Genomic DNA, 25,205 nt, shown 5'->3' with positions numbered 1-25,205 from the left:
ATAACATATATATAATGATACAATAATATAATATATATAATTATGCTGTTTATTAGAATATGTAATAATATAATATAATAATATATATAACTATATATATATATAGTTATATGTACATACGTATAAAAGAGCTTTTCTTGGTGGTTGCATGTAAATCTTCCTTCTCAGCATTGCCTCCCTCAGTTTTCCCCTAAAGCTTCTTGAAGTCAACTGCATTGAACAAGTAGGTAAAAAATAAGGAAAATAAATAAGTCCCTGCAGTAATTTCAGAGACGGAAGAGCCTTGCTGTCTTCAAATGAAGCTAGTCTATGTTGTTGGCTTGAATGATGCTGGGCCATAAACGTGGCTTTACAAGAAGGGAGTGCTAACATAGTACACGTGGACACTTAGCAGCTGTGTCAAACCCATGGAAATCATAGGGTCATAGAATGGCCTGTGTTGAAAAGGACCTTAAAGATCATCTAGTTTCAACCCCCCTGCTCTGGGCAGGGTTGCCAACCACTAGAGCAGGCTGCCCAGAGTCGCATCAAGCCTGGCCTTGAATGCCTCCAGGGATGGGGCATCCACAACCTCCCTGGGCAACCTGTTCCAGTGCCTCACCACCCTCTGAGTGAAAACCTTTCTCGTAATTTCCAACCTAAATCTCCCCTGTCTTAGTTTAAAACCATCCCCCCTTGTCCTATCACTAGCAACACATGTAAACAGGCGTTCCCCCCCCAGTTTATACACTGCCTTCAGCTACTGGAAGGCCGCAATGAGGTCTCCCTGGAGCCTTCTCTTCTTCAAGCTAAACAAGCCCAGTTTCCGCCACCTTTATGCATAGGAGAGGTGCTCCAGCCCTCTGATCATCTTAGTGGCCCTCCAAATGCTCTCATCTCCTCTGTTTATGCCATTTAAGGATTACTTCCATCCCCCAAACCCGTGGTGATCTCTCAGCTTGAAGAAGGGGAAGATCCCTGGATCCCAGATCTGCATGGCGTGGAGGATGTGACAGGAGACCTCAGCGCAGGTGAGGTGGTGGAGGAAGGGAGGAGATTGGGGTTGGCAAAAGCCAAGATGAGAGGATCAGAGATCTCTGCCTGGGCAATATTATGGGCACTATGGGCTGGTTCTGGATTTCCTCTGTCATCCAGCAGGTGACAGGATCCCAAAAGCAAAGGAGACTCTTCAGAAAAGTGGCATGGCCCAAAGGCAGTTGAATGGTGACTCTGTGGGAAAAATCAGGAGGGGCGTCCAAAAGGGCCTGGAGCATGGAAAGCATCTCAAGAAGCCACTGAAAACCCATCCAGGAAATCGAGCAAGGAATCCCCTAGATGGCAGCAAAGGTCAAAAAGAGCCTAAAGAACTGACAAAGAAGCAAGGCTGCCAGAAGAAAATGGAGAACCAATGTGATGAGTGTGGAAGAATCTTTAAAAGTCATTCCCATCTCGTTAAGCACCAGCGCATCCACACAGGAGAGAGACCCTACAAGTGCTCACAGTGTGAGAAGAGCTTCAGAAGCAGCTCTGAACTCATCTACCATCAGCGCTTTCACACAGGAGAGAGACCTTACAAGTGCTCACAGTGTGAGAAGAGCTACAGAAGAAGAGCAGATCTTACCTACCACCAGCACTTTCACACAGGCGAGAAGCCCTACAAGTGCCCTGAGTGTGGGAAGAGCTTCAGAAGCAGTTCTCAACTCCTTTTGCACAAAGTAACCCACACAGCAGAGAGACCCTACAAGTGCCCTGATTGTGAGAAGAGCTTCAAAAGGAGTTATGTACTCGAGTTGCACAAACGGATCCACACAGGAGAGAGACCCTACAAGTGCCCTGATTGTGAGAAGAGCTTCAAAAGGAGTTTTGTACTCAAGTTGCACAAACGGATCCACACAGGAGAGAGACCCTACAAGTGCCCTGATTGTGACAAGAGCTTCAAATGCAGGTCCGAGGTTATTATCCACCAGCGCATCCACACAGGAGAGAGACCCTACAAGTGCCCTGATTGTGACAAGAGCTTCAAAAGCAGTTCTGTACTCGAGTTGCACAAACGGATCCACACAGGAGAGAGACCCTACAAGTGCCCTGAGTGTGGGAAGAGCTTCAGAAGAAACTCTAACCTCACTTACCACCACCGCTCTCACACAGGAGAGAGACCTTACAAGTGCTCACAGTGTGAGAAGAGCTTCAAATGCAGTTCACAGCTCACCTACCACCAGCGCTTTCACACAGGAGAGAGACCCTACAAGTGCTCACAGTGTGAGAAGAGCTTCAGAAGCAGCTCTGAACTCATCTACCATCACCGCTTTCACACAGGAGAGAGACCTTACAAGTGCTCACAGTGTGAGAAGAGCTTCAGAAGAAGTGCAGATCTTACCTACCACCAGCACTTTCACACAGGCGAGAAGCCCTACAAGTGCCCTGAGTGTGGGAAGAGCTTCAGAAGCAGTTCTCTACTCCTTTTGCACAAAGTAACCCACACAAGAGAGAGACCCTACAAGTGCCCTGATTGTGAGAAAAGCTTCAAAAGGAGTTCTGTACTCGAGTTGCACAAACGGATCCACACAGGAGAGAGACCCTGCAAGTGCCCTGATTGTGAGAAGAGCTTCAGAAGCAGGTCCGAGGTAATTAAGCACCAGCGCATCCACTCAAGAGAGAGACCCTACAAGTGCCCTGATTGTGAGAAGAGCTTCAAAAGGAGTTCTGTACTCAAGTTACACAAACGGATCCACACAGGAGAGAGACCCTGCAAGTGCCCTGATTGTGAGAAGAGCTTCAAAAGCAGGTCCGAGGTTATTATCCACCAGCGCATCCACTCAAGAGAGAGACCCTACAAGTGCCCTGATTGTGAGAAGAGCTTCAAAAGGAGTTCTGTACTCAATTCGCACAAACGGATCCACACAGGAGAGAGACCCTACAAGTGCCCTGATTGTGAGAAGAGCTTCAAAAGCAGTTCTGTACTCAAGTTGCACAAACGGATCCACACAGGAGAGAGACCCTACAAGTGCCCTGATTGTGACAAGAGCTTCAAATGCAGGTCCAAGGTTATTATCCACCAGCGCATCCACACAGGAGAGAGACCCTACAAGTGCTCACAGTGTGAGAAGAGCTTCAGAAGCAGCTCTGAACTCATCTACCATCACCGCTTTCACACAGGAGAGAGACCTTACAAGTGCTCACAGTGTGAGAAGAGCTTCAGAAGAAGAGCAGATCTTACCTACCACCAGCACATTCACACAGGAGAGAAGCCCTACAAGTGCCCCGAGTGTGGGAAGAGCTTCAGAAGCAGTTCTCATCTCCTTGTGCACAAACTGACCCACACAGGAGAGAGACCCTACAAGTGCCCTGATTGTGAGAAGAGCTTCAAAACGAGTTCTGTACTCAAGTTGCACAAACGGATCCACACAGGAGAGAGACCCTACAAGTGCCCTGATTGTGAGAAGAGCTTCAAAAGGAGTTCTGTACTCAATTTGCACAAACGGATCCACACAGGAGAGAGACCCTACAAGTGCCCTGAGTGTGCAAAGGGCTTCAAAAGCAGTTCTGAACTTATATCCCACAAGCGCGTCCACAAAGGAGACAAGCCGTAGTAGTGCCCTGAGTGTGGGTCGAGCTTCTGCCCGAGCTCGAACCTGGTCACCCAATTCTAGATCCACACAGAAGAGAGCCTTACAGATACCTTGAGCAGAGGAAGAGCCCTGTGGCAAACTCATCTTCAAACCCTCCTGCAGATCAAACTCCCTCCCCCGAAACTTGAAGCCGAGGTTTAGCCCCGTGCAGACAGCAGGGAGCACTAGGTGTAAGAAGATGTTTTCCCAGGCTGTGTTACCTGGGAGATATCACTGAGAGCCCTTCAGGGAATGGTGCATATGGCTGAGAGCAGAGAGAGAGAAACCCTGTCCCTAGTGTGGGCATCCAACGATGGCTGTTGGGCAGATCCAATCCCCTCTTCCCATCCTTATTCTGTTTATCACTGCGTAAAATATTCTCTGGGATTCCTTGCACGTCACCTTTTTTCCCATCACCTTTAGCGGAGTCGCTGCTCAATGGTTTGGTAACAGCAGTAAATACCAAGTCCCAGAAGCCGCAACAGAGAGATTTGAAGTTTCTACCGTGAAACCCAGCATAAAAACCCAACAAAGAGCAAACTCCCATCCTTGAGCCTTGAAGCCGTGGTTTATCCTGGTGCAGACAGTAGAGAACTCTAGGTGTCAGGAAGATATTTGCCGGCGCGTTTCTTGGGAGATATCGCTGTGAGCCCAGCAGGGAATGATGCATTTGCTCCATCTTCTTTGAGCAGCTTAGGAGATTCCCCAATGCCTTCACCTCCTCTGGGATGCAAAGGGTGTAGGGATGCTGATAGAAGAGTCTGGAAAGGAAAAGGGAAACAGGAAAAGCCAGCTGATGCTCTCTGCTCTCCTCTATCCTTGTAGCCAGGCTCCTATTTTGGCAGTGCCCAGCTCACTGCTCCTATCACAAGAGCCCATGGGGACCAGCTGGCCAGCTGCAAGTGAACCTTTGTGAGATGTCATGCAGGAGAGCTAAGAAGTCAGAGCAGTGCTGGGTAAGGAGTCCAGAGTTTTGGTGATGCTCATCCCAGACCAAGGCAGGCAACACTTCCAATCTCCATCTGAGCAAGCAACATCCTGCCAAGATTCACAAATGACACATCAAGGCACAGAAAAAAGTCCCAATTCCCACACCTCTGCATAAGGAAATGCTCCCAGTTTCACTTTGACTCACTTGGATAAGGCAGACCCCATTTTGGCTTGTGACCGGCGTGCCTTGGAGTTTTCCCATCCTTTGGCTGGACCGTATCACCCTTCCTGGCCTTAGGTTCTCGTGTGGGTGTTCTGGGACAAATATATCCTGTTCCTGCTTTGTCCCCGGTGTGGGAATTACCCATATTGCTCCCCTTTTCAGCTGGAGATGGGGTGCCAAGTGACCACACAAAGGAGAGCCCAGAGCTGGCTGTGGCTAAGCCACTGGAAGCCCTTGGGATGTTGGTAGGTAGATCAGAAGCACATTTCTCCCAGGGGACGAGGAAATGAGGGTATGAGGGTATGACGGTATGAGGAAAGTCACCCAGGAAAGTGAGTCTTCACTCAAAGAGCCCAGGAAAGTCACCTCTGCTCGCCTCTGGATAAACCCATATGCTGTGGGTCAGTGCATGAAGATCCAAAAGAAACCTTGGCTGGAAAGAAAGGAAGAAAGCATGTCTGCAGGGATAATGGGAAGAACTTCAGCTGGAGCTCATTCCCTAGAAAATAAGAGCAACCCAACAGAGGGGAGAGTGCCTTGACTTAAGGAAGAGGTACATCCAGAGCTAGGAGATCCTCACCCATGACAGACCGCATGCTGGGAAGAAGCGCTTACAAACGCCCCAGGTGCAGGAAGAGCTTCAGCCACAGCATGAACTCATTAAATATCAGCAAATCCAGGTGGGAGAAAGAGCCTACAAGTGTCTTGCCTGCAGGAAGAGATTTTTTCAGGCCTTGCACCTCATTTCTCATGGGGAAAACCCACACTGGGAGAGACCTTGAGAATGGAGGAGTCCCCAGAGGCTTCTCATGACAAAGGGAGAGTTTCCAAAGGAGAAGGCATCCATGGCACCACCCAGATAAGGGTCTTACACCCATGGGCTTTGGATGCTCTTTCCTTGCGAACAAAAGAAAATCTCTCACTATGTTTAGTTTTCTCTTTCCGCTCTTGCTGCAAACAGCTTTTTTAACCCATTTCCTAAGGAAACTGCAAAAATATTGTTTGTGTGTGTCTGCACGTGTTCCTCTCAGTAATTTCTGAGAAGGCATGTGGAAGAGACTACCCTCGGATAAAACCGAGCATTTCATCCCTTGTCTGGCAAATGCCTTTTCTTGGCGGTGTAAAAGGGAAAGGGAAGGGGAAGAATAAAATACCTGATTTGTCCCAGAGCTTGTGTTTTCACTGGGGCCTGCTTTCTTAAAATGAAAGATGGAAGGACAGGAAAGGTGCAAGGAGGGTTTGTTTCTGGTGTCAATTCCAGCCCAGTGCTTGTTTTCTGGGCGGAGGCATGTTTGGCACACAACCCTGTTAGCGTTCATGAAAACACATAATCCACAAAGTGATTATATGAAGGTGCTTTATTAGGCGCCGGAAGTTAGGGGCATGCCTGCCCAAATCTAACTTCGTCTGATTTGTTTTCTTAGTTCTCTTTTATCCCCTAAGATACTACATATGCATTAGGTTTCACAACTCATCTATGCATATTCATTTCCTAGCTCCGCCTAGCCTTGCTTCGTATGCTAATTATCAGTCCTTCTGCGCTTGCGTATTACTCTCTGGTGGTCGTCCAGGTGGTTGTCGGGATGAAGTAAGATGTCTTCATCAGAGTTGAACTTTTTAACCTTTCCTTTTCACGCATGCTCTCTGAGCCCTTGGTCTCAGTCCAAACCGCAAGGTTGGTTTGACCCAGTTCCCAGAGTCCAAGAAGCCCCAGTTATCTAGATGTCTTGCAAATTGAGCATTCTTTTAATCCTCCTTACTCCTCATCATGAATTGGTGCATTCTCATGTTACCCTTGCACATATATTTTGTTTCTTCCAAGCGCAGCCTCGGAACAGTACATCGCAAATGTAACATACTAAACAATATTGTATTATTTCTTCTTCTATTACTAACATTTCCCCCCTTTGAAAGCATTTCACTCCTTTCGAGGAGGGCAAATGCTTTCACTAACTAACTAAAATATTTTACACTCAGTGCTCACCAATAATATAATCACGGAAAATTACATCATTAAGAATCAAGGAAATTACAAAGATTAGGATTGTCACAACATTTCTTAAGTCCACCACTTCTGCTTTATGTTACGTTCACCCTTCTGGTTGGGTTCACTTGATCTGAAACTGATCTTGTCTATTCGGTTTTCATTCCATTTCACATCCTGGGTTCCTCAGATTCTTTCTCTGAAATCCAAAGTTGTTAGATGCCGGTGGAGGATATTGAGGATGTGGTTCCATTTGCCGAGCAATAGTTTGCATCACTGTCCGGTTCCAGGTTGTCTTCCTTAGAATCAGACTTTTCAGCATTATAAATGTTAACCAAATTATTACCCCTACAATCACCAATATAATTATTGTCTCCAGTAAGGACTTAACCCAATTACTAATAGTCCATCCACTAAAAATTTTATCCAACCAGCTTGTTGTCATATCTTTCTCTTCCTGTTCTGCATCTTGTTCCACTCGAGCCAGTTGTTCTATGACATGTTCTACATCAATAGTCACATTTGAAATGTGGATGCAGCAATGATCAATATGATCTTTTAGAAATCCACATACTCCATGTTCCTTTAATAACAGTGTATCTAATGCCAATCGATTTTGTAGCACCATTTTAGTTGTAGATTGTAGTTGGATATTAAGGTCTCTAAAGCCTTCTTTCGTGGCTCTCGTGCCTACTCACTTGTCCTGTAAGTTTATAAATCATTTCCCTATTTCGATAAGTAGCTACCTGTGCAAATAGAGATTCTAACGCCCAACTGAATTTTACTCCATCCGAGGGTTCATGCCATGTATCTTCATCTGCCCCTTCTTCTAAACTTCTTTTTGCCCTACTAATTTGTAGGGTTTCCAACTTTCCCTTAAAAGGAGACTTTTTCCATATTGGACACAATGTGGGGAGTCCTAGAGTTATTTCTTTTACTTCCCCATCTATCGGCGGGTGTGTAGTCCAAGTTCCATTACTGGCTGCCCATACAAATTGTCCTGGACTTTTTATGGTACTATAGCTACAATCCACTGCGACTTGACTAGCCTGGCTATTTCTTTCCGAATTGTACTTAATTCCTCGGCAAGCACATCCTGCCCTAAGAGCTATCAATACCGGAAGTAAGTGCTTGATATCTTCATTATTACTGTCGCAAGTATATTTCTTCTCACAAGTCCACCAAGCTACCTTTGTTGACTCTTGTCTACCACTACTGTCAACCCGGCTTACTGTATAAAACTGATCAGTTCCATTCTGCTTCCCCTGCCATTTAATACACCATGATGTATTCCCTCCATACTGGAATTTCTGCAATAAACTTACTGTCCAATCACTATCCCACCCTTTCATTCCTTTTGGCTTATTTTTCTCTTGACATTCCCAAACAATCTTTTCTCTAACTCCTTCTACTACACGTAGTTCGTCGTAATAACACTGTCCCACATTCTTAAATCTGCCTATTGTTATGAAATGGTAGTTCTTCTTCTTTTCACATTCAGACCTCGATGTGGGGGGGCTCAGTTTCCTATAGTATTGTGTAACATTTATCCTCTCTAAAACTTTCACTTCTTTACATTGAATTGTTCCATTTCCTTTTACTTGGGGCAGTGGGGAGGTTATTATACCCCACTCAAGCGGGTCCCCCGTTGCTTTTGGGATGGGCAAACAAGCAGTAATTCTATCAGTTCCTTTCATTATGGCAAAATCTTTAATCAATCCTACCAGTAAATTCTCTGATGGTTGCCTGTGTGGGATCTGTACCACTTGTGTCCATGGTGCCTGGCCCTCTCTTCTTCTTCTAGATCCTTTTTGGTGGGCTACCAATATTCCTTTATCCAATTTCGGATATACCAATATTTCTCTTATCCCGTAATCTGTGCTATTTTCATGTGTTACCATGCACCGGTAGTTTCCTTTGTTGACTTTAGTAACACTAAACAGGGTTAAGGTGGTAGCTCCTCTCAGTTGTTGGCCCAATTCTATGGTTATACTTACGTACGCCTTCCCCTCCCATCCAGCCTTCAATCCTGTATTGTCCCTGGTTGTGTCTACGTATATTTCCTGGCTCTGTCCGGAGTCATTTATTTTTTCCCAGACCACCTGTAGAGAGCTAATTGTTATTGGTTTATCGTTGTGCATTCCACATTCCAAAGTAACATTTTCTCCTCTGAATATTTCCTCTTTCTTATATTTTTCTGGTATTTCTAGGAACCCAATTACAAGGTACTTACACAAAACAATTACTGTTATCGTTACTGTTGTTAAGAACCCCAACATTGTATGGTTATACGCGCCTCATCTGTAGTTTTGTATCTCCGATTGCTCGCACTGACCAAAATTCGGGAACCTTTTTCACCCGAGTATAATGAATCCAAGCATCCACCCCTTCTACCTTTACAGCTGTAAAAGTAGTCAATAATACTTGATAAGGTCCGGCCCACCGTTCTCTTAGGGGTTCTTCATTCCAGTTTTTAATGTACACTCGGTCACCTGGCTGAAAGTCGTGGACAGGATTTTGCAGTGCCAACGGTCGGTTCCACACCAGAACACTTTGAAGTTGAGCTAAAGTTTTACCAAGAGACAATACATAATTATAAACATCCTGGCTCCCTGTTATATGCATATTAGGATTTGGTTCTGGGGATTCATAAGGCTTTCCATACGTAATCTCATACGGGCTTACTGACATTCCACTCCTTGGCTTTATCCTTATTCTCAGTAAAGCTATAGGCAAAGCTTGTGGCCATTGTATTTTGGCTTCCTGGCAGATTTTACTGATCTGTCCCTTTAGAGTTTGGTTCATCCTTTCTACCTGTCCACTAGATTGGGGTCTCCATGCAGTATGTAAATTCCAAGAAATTCCTAATAGCCGACTTACGTCTTTAACCACAGATGAAACAAAGTGCGGCCCCCTATCCGAGGATATTCCTAATGGTACCCCAAACCTCAGAATGATTTCCCGCAGTAACCATTTTACTGTCTCTTTAGCTTGATTGGTGCGACAGGGAAGGGCTTCTGGCCATCTGAAAAAGGTGTCAACCCCTACTAACAAATACCTACATCCCCTAGTCCTAGGTAACTCTACAAAATCAACTTGCCAGTAATCTCCTGGTTCTATTCCTACTCTAACTCTTCCCATTTCAGCATGTTTTCTTGCTACTGGATTATTTTTCAGACAAATCTCACACTTTGACATTACTGATTTTGCCATTTGTTAACATATGTGTAGAGATGATGCTACGTTTTAAAATGTTACCATTGCCTCTGCACCCCAGTGACACTCATTATGTCTTGTCTGAAGTATTTCTCGCATCACCAAGGGGGGTATTACTACCTGGCCCATAGCAGTTACATACCGTCCATCAGAGTTCTTTCGGGCCTTTAGGAGATTTGCTAATTTCTCATCCTCTGGTGAATATCTTGGTTCCTTGGGAAGATTAAGACAAGTGGGGCCTACCTTGAGTGGTACCAAAGTCATTACATTCCACACCTCCCGAGCAATTTGTCGAGCTGCTCGATCTGCCAGCCGATTCCCTTCTGATATTTTCAAGGTTCCTCCTTGATGAGCTTTACAGTGCATAATAGCCACTTGTTTTGGTTTTTGTACCGCATTTATCAAATTTAACACCTCCTCTTGATATCTTATATTGGCTCCTTGTGAGGACAACAGCCCTCTTTCTTTCCATAATGCTCCATGAACATGGACTACTCCAAAAGCATACTTGGAATCTGTCCAAATATTTACCATCTTTCCTTTACTCAGTTCCAGTGCTCGAGGTAGGGCTATCAGTTCTGCTCGCTGTGCTAATGTTTCAGGTGGTAAAGGTTTTGCTTCGATTACTGTCTTCAGGGTTGTTACTGCATACCCTGCATATCGTGTTCCATTCTCCACAAAACTACTACCATCAGTAAAAAGTTCCCAGTCATACCTTTCAAGGGGTACATCCTTCAAATCCTCGCAGCTGGCATGGGTATGTTCAATTATTTCCACACAATTGTGTTCCAACAGTCCTTCTTCTGGAACAGTTCCTAGAAATACTGCTGAATTTAACAGGTTAGTTGTTTTCAAGGTTACGTCATCTTGTTCAGTTAGTATTGCCTGATATTTCATCATTCGGCTGGGTGATAGCCAGTGGCCCCCCTTTTGTTCTAAAACGGTTGTTACCATATGTGGTACAAAAACTTCAATACGTTTTCCCACGGTAAGTTTCCTTGCTTCCTGGATTAAGAGAACTGTTGCCGCTACTGCCCGCAAACATGAGGGCCATCCTGCACTTACAGCATCCAACTGCTTAGAAAAGTATCCCACAGGTCTTTTCCAGCTTCCCAGTCACTGGGTTAGTACCCCTAGTGCTAGTCGTTGTCTTTCATATACAAATAACTGGAAATCTTTTGATAAATCTGGTAGGCCCAAAGCTGGTGACTTCATTAAGGCATCTGTAAGTTTCTTGAAAGCTTCTTTCTGTACTTTTCCCCAAATAAAATCCTGTGCCTTCTGAGCTTCATAAAGGGGCTTAGCTATGAGTCCATAATCCATTATCCATAATCTGCACCAGCCAGCCATTCCTAAGAAGGCCTTTAGCTCATGGAGATTTTGAGGTTCCGGGATGGTGCATATAGCTTTTATCCTATTGACACCCAGACTTCTTTGTCCCTGGGAAATCTCACACCCCAAATATGTTACAGTTGAGCAAACTATTTGTGCTTTTTCCTTTGAAACTTTATAACCACCCATTCCCAACTGATTTAAAATTTCGATGGTTATTTGGGTGCAGAGCGACTCATTCTCTGTAGCAATCAAAATATCATCTACATATTGTAACAGCAAATACTGACTTCTGGGTACCTGTATTTGTCCTTGCGTTGTCCAGATTTCCAGTTCCTTGGCCAGCTGGCTTCCAAAGGGGGTCAGGCTATTCTTGAAGCCTTGTGGGAGTCTTGTCCAAGTTAATTGTGTCTTTCGTCCACTCTGAGGATTTTCCCATTCGAAGGCAAATAATTTTCTACTATCTTTATCAAGAGGTATGCAAAAGAAGGCATCCTTTAAATCTATCACAGTAAACCATTTATATTTCTCTCTCACAGATGTTAACAATGTGTAAGGATTAGCCACTACCGGGTGAATGTCCTTTGTTATTTCATTTATTGCTCTAAGATCTTGTACCAATCTATACTCACCATTCGGCTTCCTTACTGGAAAAATTGGAGTATTGTATTCCGATTTACATTCTTCCAGAATCTGATGTTTGAGAAATTTGTCAATAATTTTCACTGTCCCCTGCCTAGCTTCTATCTTAAGTGGATATTGTTTGATTCGAACAGGTTTGGCTCCTTCCTTTAATTCCACCTTTACCGGTTGTGCCAGTTTCGACTTCCCTGGTATATCTGTTTCCCATACTGTTGGTATAACTGCATTTTCTACTTCTCTTGGAATATTAACAAAGGGTTTATCTTTGATCATTAGGATTTGTCCTACTTTGGACTCAGGTACCTTCATTATTAATTCTCCATCCTCAAAGGTTATTGTTGCATCTAATTTAGCTAATAGATCCCGTCCCAAGAGTGGAATCGGGCATTCTGGTACATACAAAAATTCATGGGTTAGTTCCTTACCCCCAAAACGCAAATCAAGGGGTTGTAAGAATGGCCGTTCCTCCTCCTTCCCTGTGGCTCCAATTATTGTAGTTGTCTTAGTTCCCAGTCGTCCTTTTAAACTATTTAACACTGAATATGTTGCTCCTATTACATTTACAGACTAATTAACACAGAGAAAGAAGCTCCTGTAACCAACAACAACAAAAAAATTCAAGCCTCTCTCTTCGTTTCCTAGCTTTATTTCAACTAGTGGACCTGCTAGGGTAGATGCCCCAGGTCCCCGTCATTTCTGACTGTTGTAAGTTTTTCCTGCAGCCTAAGACAAATTCTTTCTGATATCAGGGGCTGATTGCCCTAGAAAGAGGCTAGCCAATTGCCTTTGTTTGTTTTCTGAAGTCAGGTCCAAATTTTGTCTTTTTTTTTTTTTTTCCATTGCATTTCAAAGTTGGTCCAGAAATTCAAAAATTCCATAGGGTTTTCTTTTGGACCTTGTTGGAACAGATTCTCAATTCCCAGTTTAACCAGATTTTGGTATTTACATAATTTCCGGGGTGGTAAGGGTCTCGGGGGGGGGGGGGGGGGGGGGGGGTCGGTCAGGGGAATGCAATGGTTGACAGTTCCCTGAGCAGTCCCATTGGCAATCTGAGCTCACACATGAACTCAGGTTGTTTTAAGAGTTAGCTGCTTTTCTGTTTCCATGACAACTCTCTCCCGGACCCATCATGGTCCCTCCGCCCCAGAGGGCTCACACCGCGATTTTGAGATCTCAGCCTCGGGTTGAGGCGGAACTATTAGCATTCCTACATCCTCTTCCCCTGCTCATTCAACTTCAAACAGCTCTGTTAAATACTACATGCCACACAACCTTTTACACCTTCAACAACCCTTTTAACACTTCCTTTATCTTTCTCCAGCCTGTACTTTTCTAATGCCAACACCAAAGGCTCAGTCAGGGGCCAACTTAATTCCATACCTTTTCCCTCCAAGATGCTGAAACAACATATCAGTATACAACATTTCATCCTATTTTCCTTCTCTCCTCAAAAACAACATTAATTGCAAGACACTGTTATAGTCGATTGATCCATAAAGTGGCCATTTAGTTTATACAGTGGCCACAATTGATTGCGATACTTAGTGGAAATCCTCTTGCTTTCCGCGCCCCCCCCACTCCCCCTTCCGACAATATCCTTGCAGTGTGCCAATATACACCCAAGGAGGCTTTCTTTAAAACGTCTTTGTTTTGGATATTACCCATTTCCTTGATTTCCCATTCCCTTTTATTTATTTATATTAATTACTGTCCCTTGTTTCAATTTCCACGCAAACCTTTTTATTGCAGGTTTTTACTATCTTTTCCTAATCTTCTTCCGAAATGTCCCAGTTCTCTGGGATTAAACTCCACATACAAACTTCACTATTTCAGATTATTAATGAGCCCCGTTCCAATCGTAAATCCACAGGACTTCGGAAAAACACCTGAAGCACTCAGCCTTCCGTCTTCTAGACAAACAATACCACCTTTTCCACAAAATTTACATTTCAACAAGACCGAATTTCAAGCCAAATGCTAATTTTTCTCATGCACTTTGTTAGTAAGCCTACACAAAACAAGGAATCACTCCTGTGTATCCGTCAAGATGGGGGTTTAAAAGGTATTGAGGCCTAAATAAATTCGCTCTCCCCCTTCTTACCAAATTCCCAGGGCTCAGGCCCGAACCACCAAAGAAGTGGCTCTCCGTTCTACCGCTTTGATAATCAGTCAGCCCCCCTCCCCCGATACTTGGGAAACTGACCAAACACCACCGCAAATATACCGAAACTTTTAAACTGTTACTTAGATAATGCTCCCACCTTCCTCCTTGTCACACTCAAAACATTTAAGAACGAAATAGCATTGCAAGATGCACTGCCGGGCCCGTGTATTGGGCACCACCAATCAGCATTTGGATAAAGCAGCACTTCTTTTCGGTCTGTCATGCGCTTCGTTCATCTCCGGCCGCTCCCCTCGCGGAGAATACGGAACCGCGGATCGGAACTCCGCACTCGCTTCGCAGCGATGCTGCGTCTCACTCACAACACAATCACGCAATCACACAGAGAGGCCCCTTGCACTCTCGCTCACAAAATAACATTAATTGTAAGATAGTATTGTACTGTAAGGTTCCGTTTTCTGGCCAACTTTCTTGATCTTCTAGTTCATACTGTGGCCACCAAACATTACAGTAATCAACCAGTTTACCCTTTCGTAACTCCTGCCCGAAACACCCCTCCTTCCAGTGTGCTAATAAACAGCCCAAAGGGGAGGATCGCGGTACCGAAGCATTACCGCCCAGAATACTTTTAAGTTTTTCCATTATCAGCTATAGCTTTTACCAAACCGAACCAGATGCTGAGCCTGCAGCAAAACCAGACCACTGATGCCGAACCTGCAGCGCTTTCGCGACTGTCTGACGGACGGCGCCTAGGCTTACCACGGGAATTCCCTAGCCCAACCGTGCGTGGCTTTCGCCGCGTCTGACCGGCAGGCTCCCAGACCAGATCGGTACCGATTACCAGAAAGCGCCTTTTTCTTACCCTTTCAGAGGTACGTTGTGAGCAGCGGGGGTCGGTCGCGGCCGATGGCTCCCCGAGAAACTCCTCGGTGCCGGCTGGAGCGTGATCAGTTCGCGAGCCGCCTCAGCAGTGCCCACGAGGTCCCATCTGGGTCGCCAAAATGTTAGCGTTCATGAAGACACATAATCCACAAAGTGATTATATGAAGGTGCTTTATTAGGCGCCGGAAGTTAGGGGCATGCCTGCCCAAATCTAACTTCGTCTGATTTGTTTTCTTAGTTCTCTTTTATCTCCTAAGATACTACATATGCATTAGGTTTCACAACTCATCTATGCATATTCATTTCCTAGCTCCGCCTAGCCTCGCTTCGTATGCTAATTATCTTATCAGTCCTTCTGCGCTTGCGTATTACTCTCTGGTGGTCGTCCAGGTGGTCGTCGGGATGAAGTAAGATGTCTTCATCAGAGTTGAACTTTTTAACCTTTCCTTTTCACGCATGCTCTCTGAGCCCTTGCTCTCAGTCCAAACCGCAAGGTTGGTTTGACCCAGTTCCCAGAGTCCAAGAAGCCCCAGTTATCTAGATGTCTTGCAAATTGAGCATTCTTTTAATCCTCCTTACTCCTCATCATGAATTGGTGCATTCTCATGTTACCCTTGCACATATATTTTGTATCTTCCAAGCGCAGCCTCGGAATAGTACATCGCAAATGTAACATACTAAACAATATTGTATTATTTCTTCTTCTATTACTAACAACCCCACCACCCTTCCTAAATGTGCTGCTACACATATTTAGGAAACCTACACGCCTGTGAAGACAAGCTGAGGGAGTTGGTGTTGTTCAGCCTGGAGAAGAGAAGGCTCCAGGGAGACCTCATTGCAGCCTTCCGGTACGAAAAGTGGGCCTACAAGAAAGCAGGAGAGAGACACTTCATTAGGGAGGGTATCGATAAGACCAGGAAGAATGACTAAACTTAAAGAGGGTAGGTTGAGATTAGATATAAGGAAAAAAATCCTATGAGGGCGGTGAGGCACTGACACGCGTTGCCCAGAGAAGTTGTGGATGCCCCATCCCTGGAGGTGTTCAAGGCCAGGTTGCGTGGGGCTCTGAGCAATCCGATCTAGTGGAAATTGTCCCTGCCCATAGCAGGAGGCTTGGAATTCAATACTCTTTAAGGTCCCTTCCAACCCAAGCTGTTCTATGATTATGATCTCTCCTCAGTGAAGCTGGTTGTGACCGTGTTGGTTTTCTCACGCTCCTCCCTCCCTCGCAGCATCTACTTCCTGGTAATACGGACTGCAAAATGCTGCTGACATAATAAGTAGTCACCAGTTATACCAGCCTCACGCCTCATTCCTTTGAGGCATCCACCACCACCCATGAGCGGGGGTTGCTCTCACCATGTGGGGTGGAAAGACAGAAGGTACAGAGGAGAAGAGAACAGACCCATCTTTGCAAAGTGGTGCTGTTAAGCTGGCTGGCAATATAGAACAGCTCTGTAAAGGGCCTGCATGTTCTCACCCTGCTGGCCCGCAGTGAAGGCATCAGCCAAGAAGGGCTACTGCTGAAGATTCTGAACTTCTGATCATCTGTTGCAGAGATTTCTGCTAGCTTCTTCATCTCACATCAGCATACACTGGTGTTTTCCTCTCAGCAGGCTTAAGCCCATCTTTTTAGACTGCTTTCTAGATCCAGTCTTGACAGCAGATATATGCCGAGTGCCGTAGTCCTGTGTGAGTGCACCCACAGAGATGCAGCTTTGTGTTTGGTTGCTGATTGCTCCCAGGAGAAGTGCCATCATTGCAACCAGAAACCTTAAAACAATGCAATTGTTTGCACAGGTAGTGTGGCTGCAGAACCACTCGTGCCCATGCGCCTCAGGAGCATGGTCTCCAGATGTTTTTTGACAAAGGATGAAACAGCCCCCAAGGACAGATTTACAAAGTTGTTCTGAAGTTTAGTTATGACCATGAGACCCCCTCCTCCACTAGGGAAAGGACAGGAAGAGAGCAATTAGCAGCAGCTCATATACAGCTTGCAGCACAGGGCGGTGCAAACACCCCCAGTCACACCATTAAACCCATCCTGACCCTGGCAATGCCTTCCCTCATTGCCAGGCACAGCAGGGCAGGAGCAGGGCCTTGGCTTGCCTGCAGTCATATGTTGATGTCCCCTGAGATCTTGCTCTTCTCCAGGGTAGAAGTCATCTCAGAACAGGACCTGGGGTCTCGTGTCACCTAGTGGGCTGTTGCCCCTACTACATCCCAGCAAAGTGCTCAGGCCTTTGCTTGCAGCTCTGGGCAGAGACAAAGCCATCAGTGGCCTGCTTCTAGGAGAGTTAACTCTTTCCGTGCACAGCAGGGAAGGCTGAGCAGGGCAGAGCGCTTAACCCTTTCCTCACATAGTGGCATGCTCTGGGGCAGCCAACCGAGAAGGCCGAGGTCAATCCCTAACCGACCTCTTTGATTTTCTGTGCCGCAGCTTCACAACACATTCTGGTTCGGGGCCAGGAAGCCATGCTGCACATCAGGAGGAGCCATGGCCAAGGCTGAGCTGCAGCCCAGAGCTCCTCCAACAGAGCTGATGAGGGGTCAGGTACCTTGGGCGGGGTGCAAACAGAGTCCCAGGGCATGGAAATGCCCCCCCACAGGAAGAGCCTGAGAGTCTGGGCTCTCCCAGGGTGCTCAGTGGGGGGAAAAGCCTTTGGTGCAGCTCACAGCTCCCCGCCCACCAGCAGCCCTCGGAGGGGCGCCCTGTAAGGCAAGTGAGAGCCTGTCTGGACGCCACCCAGGCAGCGTCTTGGTTGCAGGAGGTGCACCACGGCCATCCTGCAGCTGGGTCCAGCCTCAGGACACTTGCATCCTCCAGCCTACACGACTCAGAGGAGCCTGGCTGCCTGCAACGAGGGTGGGAGCAGCCTATAGTGGACTCGAGGTAGGCCCTCTTCATTGCTTGTGCAGAGAAGAGGCAGGGTTTTTCCTTTTCCACATGATTCCCCCTTTGAGACAGGGACTGGCATGGTGCTTAGCACCACCTGAGCATCTAAAGTTCAGCACCAGACTTGGAAGGTCATGGAAAAGGGGAAAGGAAAAGCAGGATCTGCCCCATCTTGCTGTTCAAGGGTGGGAGATAGCTGTCCCGACCCAAAGCATGCAGCTCATTGCTCGCTGCTCCTCTCCTGGCTGCAGCCAAGAGATTAGCTGGGCCCTGTAAAAGCGGGTGCAAGTCCTCAGCAGGAAGGCTCTGGATCTGCAGTGTTGTTTCCTGAGCTTTGGATTAGACTCTGTTTGTGAGGTTTCTGAGGGGGCACAGGAAGGGGTTAGAGCTGGGAAAATAAAGAAGCGAGCAGGGACTATCAGCATGCTTTGCTGACCTGTTGAATCTCTAATAATATATCTGGGACTATATTTCTAAGAGGCACACACACCTGACATTAAATGAATCCTTTGCATGTATGGATTCCTGCATGCTATAAATATTTGCCTGCCTCCTGTTCTCTGTCTCAAGCTAAAACCTCCGGGTAAGGAATTTTCCTCTCCACCCCCTACATGTCTTTAGGGGATCCAGCAGGCAAGATCTTCCTCTAGTGGCTCTTCTGATGTTACCTTTTGTTCTGCCAGCACATGGTTTCCTTGCTTGCTTGTTCTGGGGCTTGTGCTACTCCTTAACTACAGGACTTGGCTTTCTTTTTTCTGCAAATGCTTCCCAAGGCTGCTGTTCAGGATCTGCCTGCAAATGAAGGCCCATTTTACAGGCAGCTGCTGGTCCTCCCTCAGGCATGGTCAGCATTTCCACCAGCTTAGGCACTGGGCTCAGTGCTCCTCTTGAATGGGTCAGAGGAAGAAAATACTCTGAAACAAGAACAACCTCACAGCTCGTGGGTTGAGACAGGGACAGGGGAGATCACTTACCGATAAATATCACAGTCAAACGCGACGGGGCAAAGGGCAGCTCTCCGTGGGTTGCAGCCCCCTCTTAGGCCACATCCACCTGCCCCAGCATGAGCTCCTCAGTGGGCTGCAGTTTAGAGAGCTGATCCACTCTGCCACATCGTGGGCTGCAGCAGGACAGCCTGCTTCACCATTGTAAGGAAAGGTCCTGCAATTCGTGTCAGTGGAGGATTTGAAGGGTTAACATTGAGGCCCGGATCTAGGGGATAAGAAAACAAAGGGGCTTTCAGAGAAAACTGCTGACTATTGCACGGGATGTTGCGCTAGTCTCTGACATCTGGCCCAGAGACTGCCAAATGAGGAGGAAGGGGAAGGTGAAGGACAAGTGAAGGACAAAGCTTGGGAGGAAAATTGCGAGCCTTTAGCATGAGCGACCCCCGAGAGACCACCAGAGACTGATAGCAGGCTCCCCTGTGATGGTTTCGGATTCCGGAAACCAATTATAATAACCCTGCCTCTTCCAGAAGTAGTAATGAATATGTATTAGCCTAGGACCATAAAAAACAGCACCTGACGTAAGGGGTGTGCGTCTTGGTGGAGCAGACTCCCGGCGCACCCAGCGCTGTTTGCTTACATCGTTTAATAAACGAATAATTAAACTTATTCGTTTAATAAATTGTAAACTTTGATTGCAATCCTATTTTGGACTCAGACATTTATAACAATTGTGGGCTCGTCCGGGATGGTCTTGATTCCTGAATTCTGACTTGATCTAGGAGGGGTGCCCCCCCATTTGGTGACTCCTGTTTGTGTCGGGTCGGGACTAACACCATCTTGAACCTGAATAAGGGCAAGCAAAGATTTAGATTTTTTTATGAGCTCCCTTTGCCGGCTGCAGCACTATATTTTGCCCATAATTCTGCGCGCAAAGATCCGAACAAAGACGACGGAGTCGTAAGTATTTAAGGCGTATACCGTTCGGTTGGGTGGGATTTGCTTGCCTGTGTGTGTGTGAGAGTGTGACTGAGACGGAACTTAGTTCCGAAGCGACTGCGGAGGTCTTCTAACCGCGGTTCCAATCTCCTACGAGGGACTTGGCTGGTGAAGGACCGAAGCGATTCCTATAGGATTCGTGGGTGGGTGATAGGTCCTAAACCCCCTGCAAGACACTCTCACTAAGGCAACCAAGGGCTGTAGGAATTGCCACAGTAAAATTCCTAGATGGGTCAGACAAAATCAAAGACCCGGGACCAGAGAAAAGGGAGCAAATTACCAGACATACTGTTAGCATTCACAAAGACACAAAGAATATTGTGTGTGTGTGTCTGCACGTGTTCCTCTCAGTAATTTCTGAGAAGGCATGTGGAAGAGACTACCCTCGGATAAAACTGAGCATTTCATCCCTTGTCTGGCAAATGCCTTTTCTTGGCGGTGTAAAAGGGAAAGGGAAGGGGAAGAATAAAATACCTGATTTGTCCCAGAGCTTGTGTTTTCACTGGGGCCTGCTTTCTTAAAATGAAAGATGGAAGGACAGGAAAGGTGCAAGGAGGGTTTGTTTCTGGTGTCAATTCCAGCCCAGTGCTTGTTTTCTGGGCGGAGGCATGTTTGGCACACAACCCTGTTAGCGTTCATGAAAACACATAATCCACAAAGTGATTATATGAAGGTGCTTTTATTAGGCGCCGGAAGTTAGGGGCATGCCTGCCCAAATCTAACTTCATCCGATTTGTTCACTCAGTTCTCTTTTATCTCCTAAAATATTACATATGCATTAAGTTTCACAACACATCTATGCATATTCATTTCCTAGCTCCGCCTAGCCCCACTTCGTATGCTAATTATCTTATCAGTCCTGTGCTTGCATATCACTCTCTGGTGGTCGTCCGGGTGGTCGTCGGGATGAAGTAAGATGTCTTCATCAGAGTTGAACTTTTTAACCTTTTCTTCTTACGCATGCTCTCTGAGCCCTTGCTCTCAGTCCAAACCGCAAGGTTGGTTTGATTCAGTTCCCGGGGTCCGAGAGGCCCCTGTTATCTAGATGTCTTGCAAATTTTGGCATTCTTTTAGTCCTCCTCACTCTTCATCATGAATCAGTGCATTTTCTCATGCTATGCTTGCACATACACTTTGTATCTTCCAAGCGCAGCCCCGGAACAGTACATTGCAAATGTAACACATATTAAGCAATATTGTATATTTCATCTTCTATTATCAACAATGCCACCAGAAAGTCCATTAGGGATAATGATTAGAAATTGGAACGGTAGGGGCCCCAGAAGAGGAAAAAGTATTTTAAAAATGATCCAGTATTAATTTGTTATAAGTGAGACCATACAAATTTCTTGGTCTATCAGAAATATTTTATTAATTAAGTAAGCAGGCAGGCACAAACAAAACAGCGCTGGGCGGCTGGGGAGTCTCCGCTCCACCACAGCACGCAACTTTCCCTTTTCAGTGTCGCCGTTTTATAGCATCCAAGTTTCGGCTTGTCAGGACTTGTTGAACCTTCTGAAGCTGCGCAGTTCGTTGTTGGGGGTCGTTGTTTTTCTTTCAATGATCATGCGTTGTGCTCGTGTTCAAGGGGGAGGGTAGTGAAGCGGGAAACAGTATTTCACAGAGTCTTTCTTTTACCAAGGATGTTTATCCAACACCCCCTCCCCACTATCTACTTGCTTAGTCTTCCCCCTTAACAAGGTCATAAATTGCAAAACCTTATCTTCTCAGCAGATTCTCTGAATTCCTTTTAAAGACAATGAACAAACACCCGGCTAATTTATCACAGTATGATAGAATGCCCAAAGGAGCCTTTAAGACAACATGTCTTTGGGCCCGTTTTTTGGATCCTTTGAAGGCTGGGTTTGCCAGGCCTTAAATATACATGTTAATTCAAAGGAACCTTTTAGCCAGGAGGAAAGTGATTATGCAGGATTATGGATCAGGACTTCACGTCCTTTTCCAGCCTCAATATTTACACTAAAAGCAGACGAGAAGTTTGAAGAAGAAAAAAAAAAAACGGAAAAAGAAAAAGATGATGAATGGGAGTCATTGGATAACCTACCAACTCGATATCTTAACAATCCACCCCCGGTGGTGCATCTTGTAATCCTATTTTGTTCTTAAATGTTTTGAGTGTGACAAGGAGGAAGGTGGGAGCATTATCTAAGTAACAGTTTAGGAAGGGTATATTCCTGCTGGTGTTTGGTCAGTTTCCCAAGTATGCGGGGATGGGGGCTGACTGATTATCAAAGCGGTAGTCACTTCTTTGGTGGTTCGGGCCTGAGCCCTGGGAATTTGGTAAGAAGGGGGAGAGTGAATTTATTTAGGCCTCAATACCTTTTAAACCCCCCTCTTGATGGATACACAGGAGTGATTCCTTGTTTTGTGTAGGCTTACTAACGAAGTGCATGAGAAAAATTAGCATTCGGCTTGAAATTCGGCCTTGTTGAAATGTAAATTTTGTGGAAAAGGTGGTATTGTTTGTCTAGAAGACGGAAGGCTGAGTGCTTCAGGTGTTCTTCCGAAGTCCTGTGGATTTATGATTGGAACGGGGCTCATTAATAATCTGAAATAGTAAAGTTTGTATGCGGAAAGAAGAGTTTAATCCCAGAGAACTGGGACATTTCGGAAGAAGATTAGGAAAAGATAGTAAAAACCTGCAATAAAAAGGTTTGCATGGAAATTGAAACAAGGGACAGTAACTAACATAAATAAATAAAAGGGAATGGGAAATCAAGGAAATGGGCAATATCCAAAACAGAGACGTTCTAAAGAAAGCCTCGTTGGGTGCATATTGGCACATTGGAAGGATATTGTTAGAAATGGGGGCACAGAAAGCAAGAGGACTTCCACTAAGTATTGCAATCAATTGTGGCCACTATATAAATTAAATGGCCACTTTATGGATCAATCGACTATAACAGTGTCTTGCAATTAATGTTGTTTTTGAGGAGAGAAGGAAAATAGGATGAAATGTTGTATACTGGTGTGTTGTTTCAGCATCTTGGAAGGAAAAGGTATGGAATTAAGTTGGCCCCTGACTGAGCCTTTGGTGTTGGCATTAGAAAAATACAGGCTGGAGGAAGATAAAGGAAGTGTTAAAAGGGTTGTTGAAGGTGTTAAAGGCTGTGTGGCATGTAGTATTTAACAGAGCTGTATGAAGTTGAATGAGCAGGGGAAGAGGATGTAGGAATGTTAATAGTTCCGCCTCAACCCGAGGCTGAGATCTCAAAATCGCGGTGTGAGCCCTCTGGGGCGGAGGGACCATGATGGGTCCGGGAGAGAGTTGTCATGGAAACAGAAAAGCAGCTAACTCTTAAAACAACCTGAGTTCATGTGTGAGCTCAGATTGCCAATGGGACCGCTCAGGCAACTGTCAACGATTGCATTCCTCTGACCAATGTCCCCACTGAGACTCTAGTCACCCCGGAAATTATGTAAATACCAAAATCTGGTTAAACTGGGAATTGAGAATCTGTTCCAACAAGGTCCAAAAGAAACCCCTATGGAATTTTTGAATTTTTGGACCAACTTTGAAACTCAATGAAAAAAAAAATGGACCTGCCTTCAGAAAACAAACAAAGGCAATTGGCTAGCCTCTTTCTAGGGCAATTGGCCCCTGATATCAGAAAGAAATTGTCTTAGGCTGCAGGACAAACTTACAACAGTCAGGAATGACGGGGACCTGCGGCATCTACCCTAGCAGGTCCACTAGTTGAAATAAAGCTAGGAAACGAAGACAGGCTTGAATTTTTTGTTGGTTATGAGAGCTTCTTTCTTTTTATTCGTTTAATAAATTGTAAACTTTGATTGCAATCCTATTTGGGACTCAGTCATTTATAACACCATGGTCCTGGCCGCAGGCTTCAAGGGAAATTCTGTCCTGGTGCCTGGAGCACCTCCTTCCTCTTTCTTCACTGACCTTAGTGTCTGCAGGGTTGTTTTCATCTCATTTTCTCACTCCTCTGTGACTACTGCTGATGTGCAGCAGTTTTTTCCTTTCTTAAATCTGCGGCCCAGATGGCTTTTACTTCCAAGCAATGGCCTGCAGCTGGACTAGGGCTGGGGAGGGACAGGGACAGGGACTGCTGTATTCCCCTAAACCTACCGTGCCATTTCTCTTGTCCCAGCAGGTTCCAGTTTGACATCTACCTTTCACCTGTGATTGTTGCAGCCTGCAGGAGGGCAGGAAATGGCCATGGCACATCCAGCTGAGGTAGGGGCTTGGAGAAGCAGCCAGGAGAGGCCAAGGGGGAAGGGATGTGAATGCAGGGGGAAGATGAGATGCCCTCAGCCAGCATTTGTGTGCTGGGCACAGAGAAGCCACTGGGACTGGAGCTTCTGTCATCAACAGGCTGCTTCTACATGGAGCCTCTTTGCTTGCAGGAACCCGTGACCTTCGTGGAGGTGGCCGTGTATTTCAGCAGGGAGGAGTGGGAGCTGCTGGATCCTGCACAGCGAGCGCTCTACCGGGACGTGATGCTGGAGACGTACGCGTCCGTAACTTCACTGGGTGAGGGTTTTGCTTCCTTTTCTCCTCATTAGGGCAGCCTTGGCGGTGTACAAGAAGCCTCTGTGAGCAGGACATATAATAAACACAATGCAATTATTAACTACATACAGACTTAAAAAATAATAATAATAATAATAAATAAAAAAAATTAAAAGCACACACAAAGAGGATAAGCATGAATTTAAGAAGGCATTAGCATGTTATCCACTATAATATATATATATTATGATATAATGATATAATAATATAATATATATAAAATTATACTGTATATTAGAATATGTAATAATATAATATATATATATATTATATATATATATAGTTATATGTACATACGTATAAAAGAGCTTTTCTTGGTGGTTGCATGTAAATCTTCCTTCTCAGCATTGCCTTCCTCAGTTTTCCCCTAAAGCTTCTTGAAGTCAACTGCATTGAACAAGTAGGTAAAAAATAAGGAAAATAAATAAGTCCCTGCAGTAATTTCAGAGACGGAAGAGCCTTGCTGTCTTCAAATGAAGCTAGTCTATGTTGATGACTTGAATGATACTGGGCCATAAACGTGGCTTTACAAGAAGGGAGTGCTAACATAGTACTCGTGGACACTTAGCAGCTGTGTCAAACCCATGGAAATCATAGGGTCACAGAATGGCCTGTGTTGAAAAGGACCTTAAAGATCATCTAGTTTCAACCCCCCTGCTCTGGGCAGGGTTGCCAACCACTAGAGCAGGCTGCCCAGAGTCGCATCAAGCCTGGCCTTGAATGCCTCCAGGGATGGGGCATCCACAACCTCCCTGGGCAACCTGTTCCAGTGCCTCACCACCCTCTGAGTGAAAACCTTTCTCGTAATTTCCAACCTAAATCTCCCCTGTCTTAGTTTAAAACCGTCCCCCCTTGTCCTATCACTAGCAACACATGTAAACAGGCGT

At 45.5% G+C, this 25,205-nt stretch overlaps 2 protein-coding genes and 1 long non-coding RNA gene across 3 annotated transcripts in view; 2 read left to right on the top strand and 1 right to left on the bottom strand.

Annotated features, from left to right (window-relative positions):
- The window catches only part of LOC106049855 (zinc finger protein 208-like), a 29,676-nt gene that overhangs the window by 1,571 nt on the left and 2,900 nt on the right, over positions 1-25,205 (top strand). The window contains 2 exon segments of the mRNA XM_066986899.1: positions 900-1,010; positions 1,135-3,567. Of these exon segments, the coding sequence (XP_066843000.1) occupies positions 900-1,010; positions 1,135-3,567 (2,544 nt within the window).
- Positions 6,084-19,007, bottom strand: LOC136788397 (uncharacterized). Its single transcript, XR_010827193.1, has 2 exons — positions 18,792-19,007; positions 6,084-15,784 (listed from the first exon to the last, which is right to left on the bottom strand). It is a non-coding gene; the product is annotated as an uncharacterized lncRNA (long non-coding RNA).
- On the top strand, positions 19,362-24,391 carry LOC136788390 (zinc finger protein 707-like). The gene is made up of 3 exons (XM_066986896.1): positions 19,362-19,724; positions 23,897-23,982; positions 24,153-24,391. Exons 2-3 carry the CDS (start codon positions 23,959-23,961, stop codon positions 24,309-24,311), a joined length of 183 nt encoding a protein of 60 aa, XP_066842997.1. The 5' UTR covers positions 19,362-19,724; positions 23,897-23,958; the 3' UTR covers positions 24,312-24,391.

The sequence above is a fragment of the Anser cygnoides genome, chromosome 35 (genome assembly GCF_040182565.1).
Source record: "Anser cygnoides isolate HZ-2024a breed goose chromosome 35, Taihu_goose_T2T_genome, whole genome shotgun sequence".
Classification (NCBI taxonomy): domain Eukaryota; kingdom Metazoa; phylum Chordata; class Aves; order Anseriformes; family Anatidae; genus Anser; species Anser cygnoides.
This window is presented reverse-complemented; position numbering and strand designations above follow the sequence as displayed.

Bases quoted from the DNA above. Each gene is read 5' to 3' on its own strand.
- LOC136788390 (XM_066986896.1), top strand. From the start codon at position 23,959: ATGGCCATGGCACATCCAGCTGAG. The intron at 23,983-24,152 runs GTAGGGGCTTGG...CTTTGCTTGCAG, and splicing joins CCATGGCACATCCAGCTGAG to GAACCCGTGACCTTCGTGGA.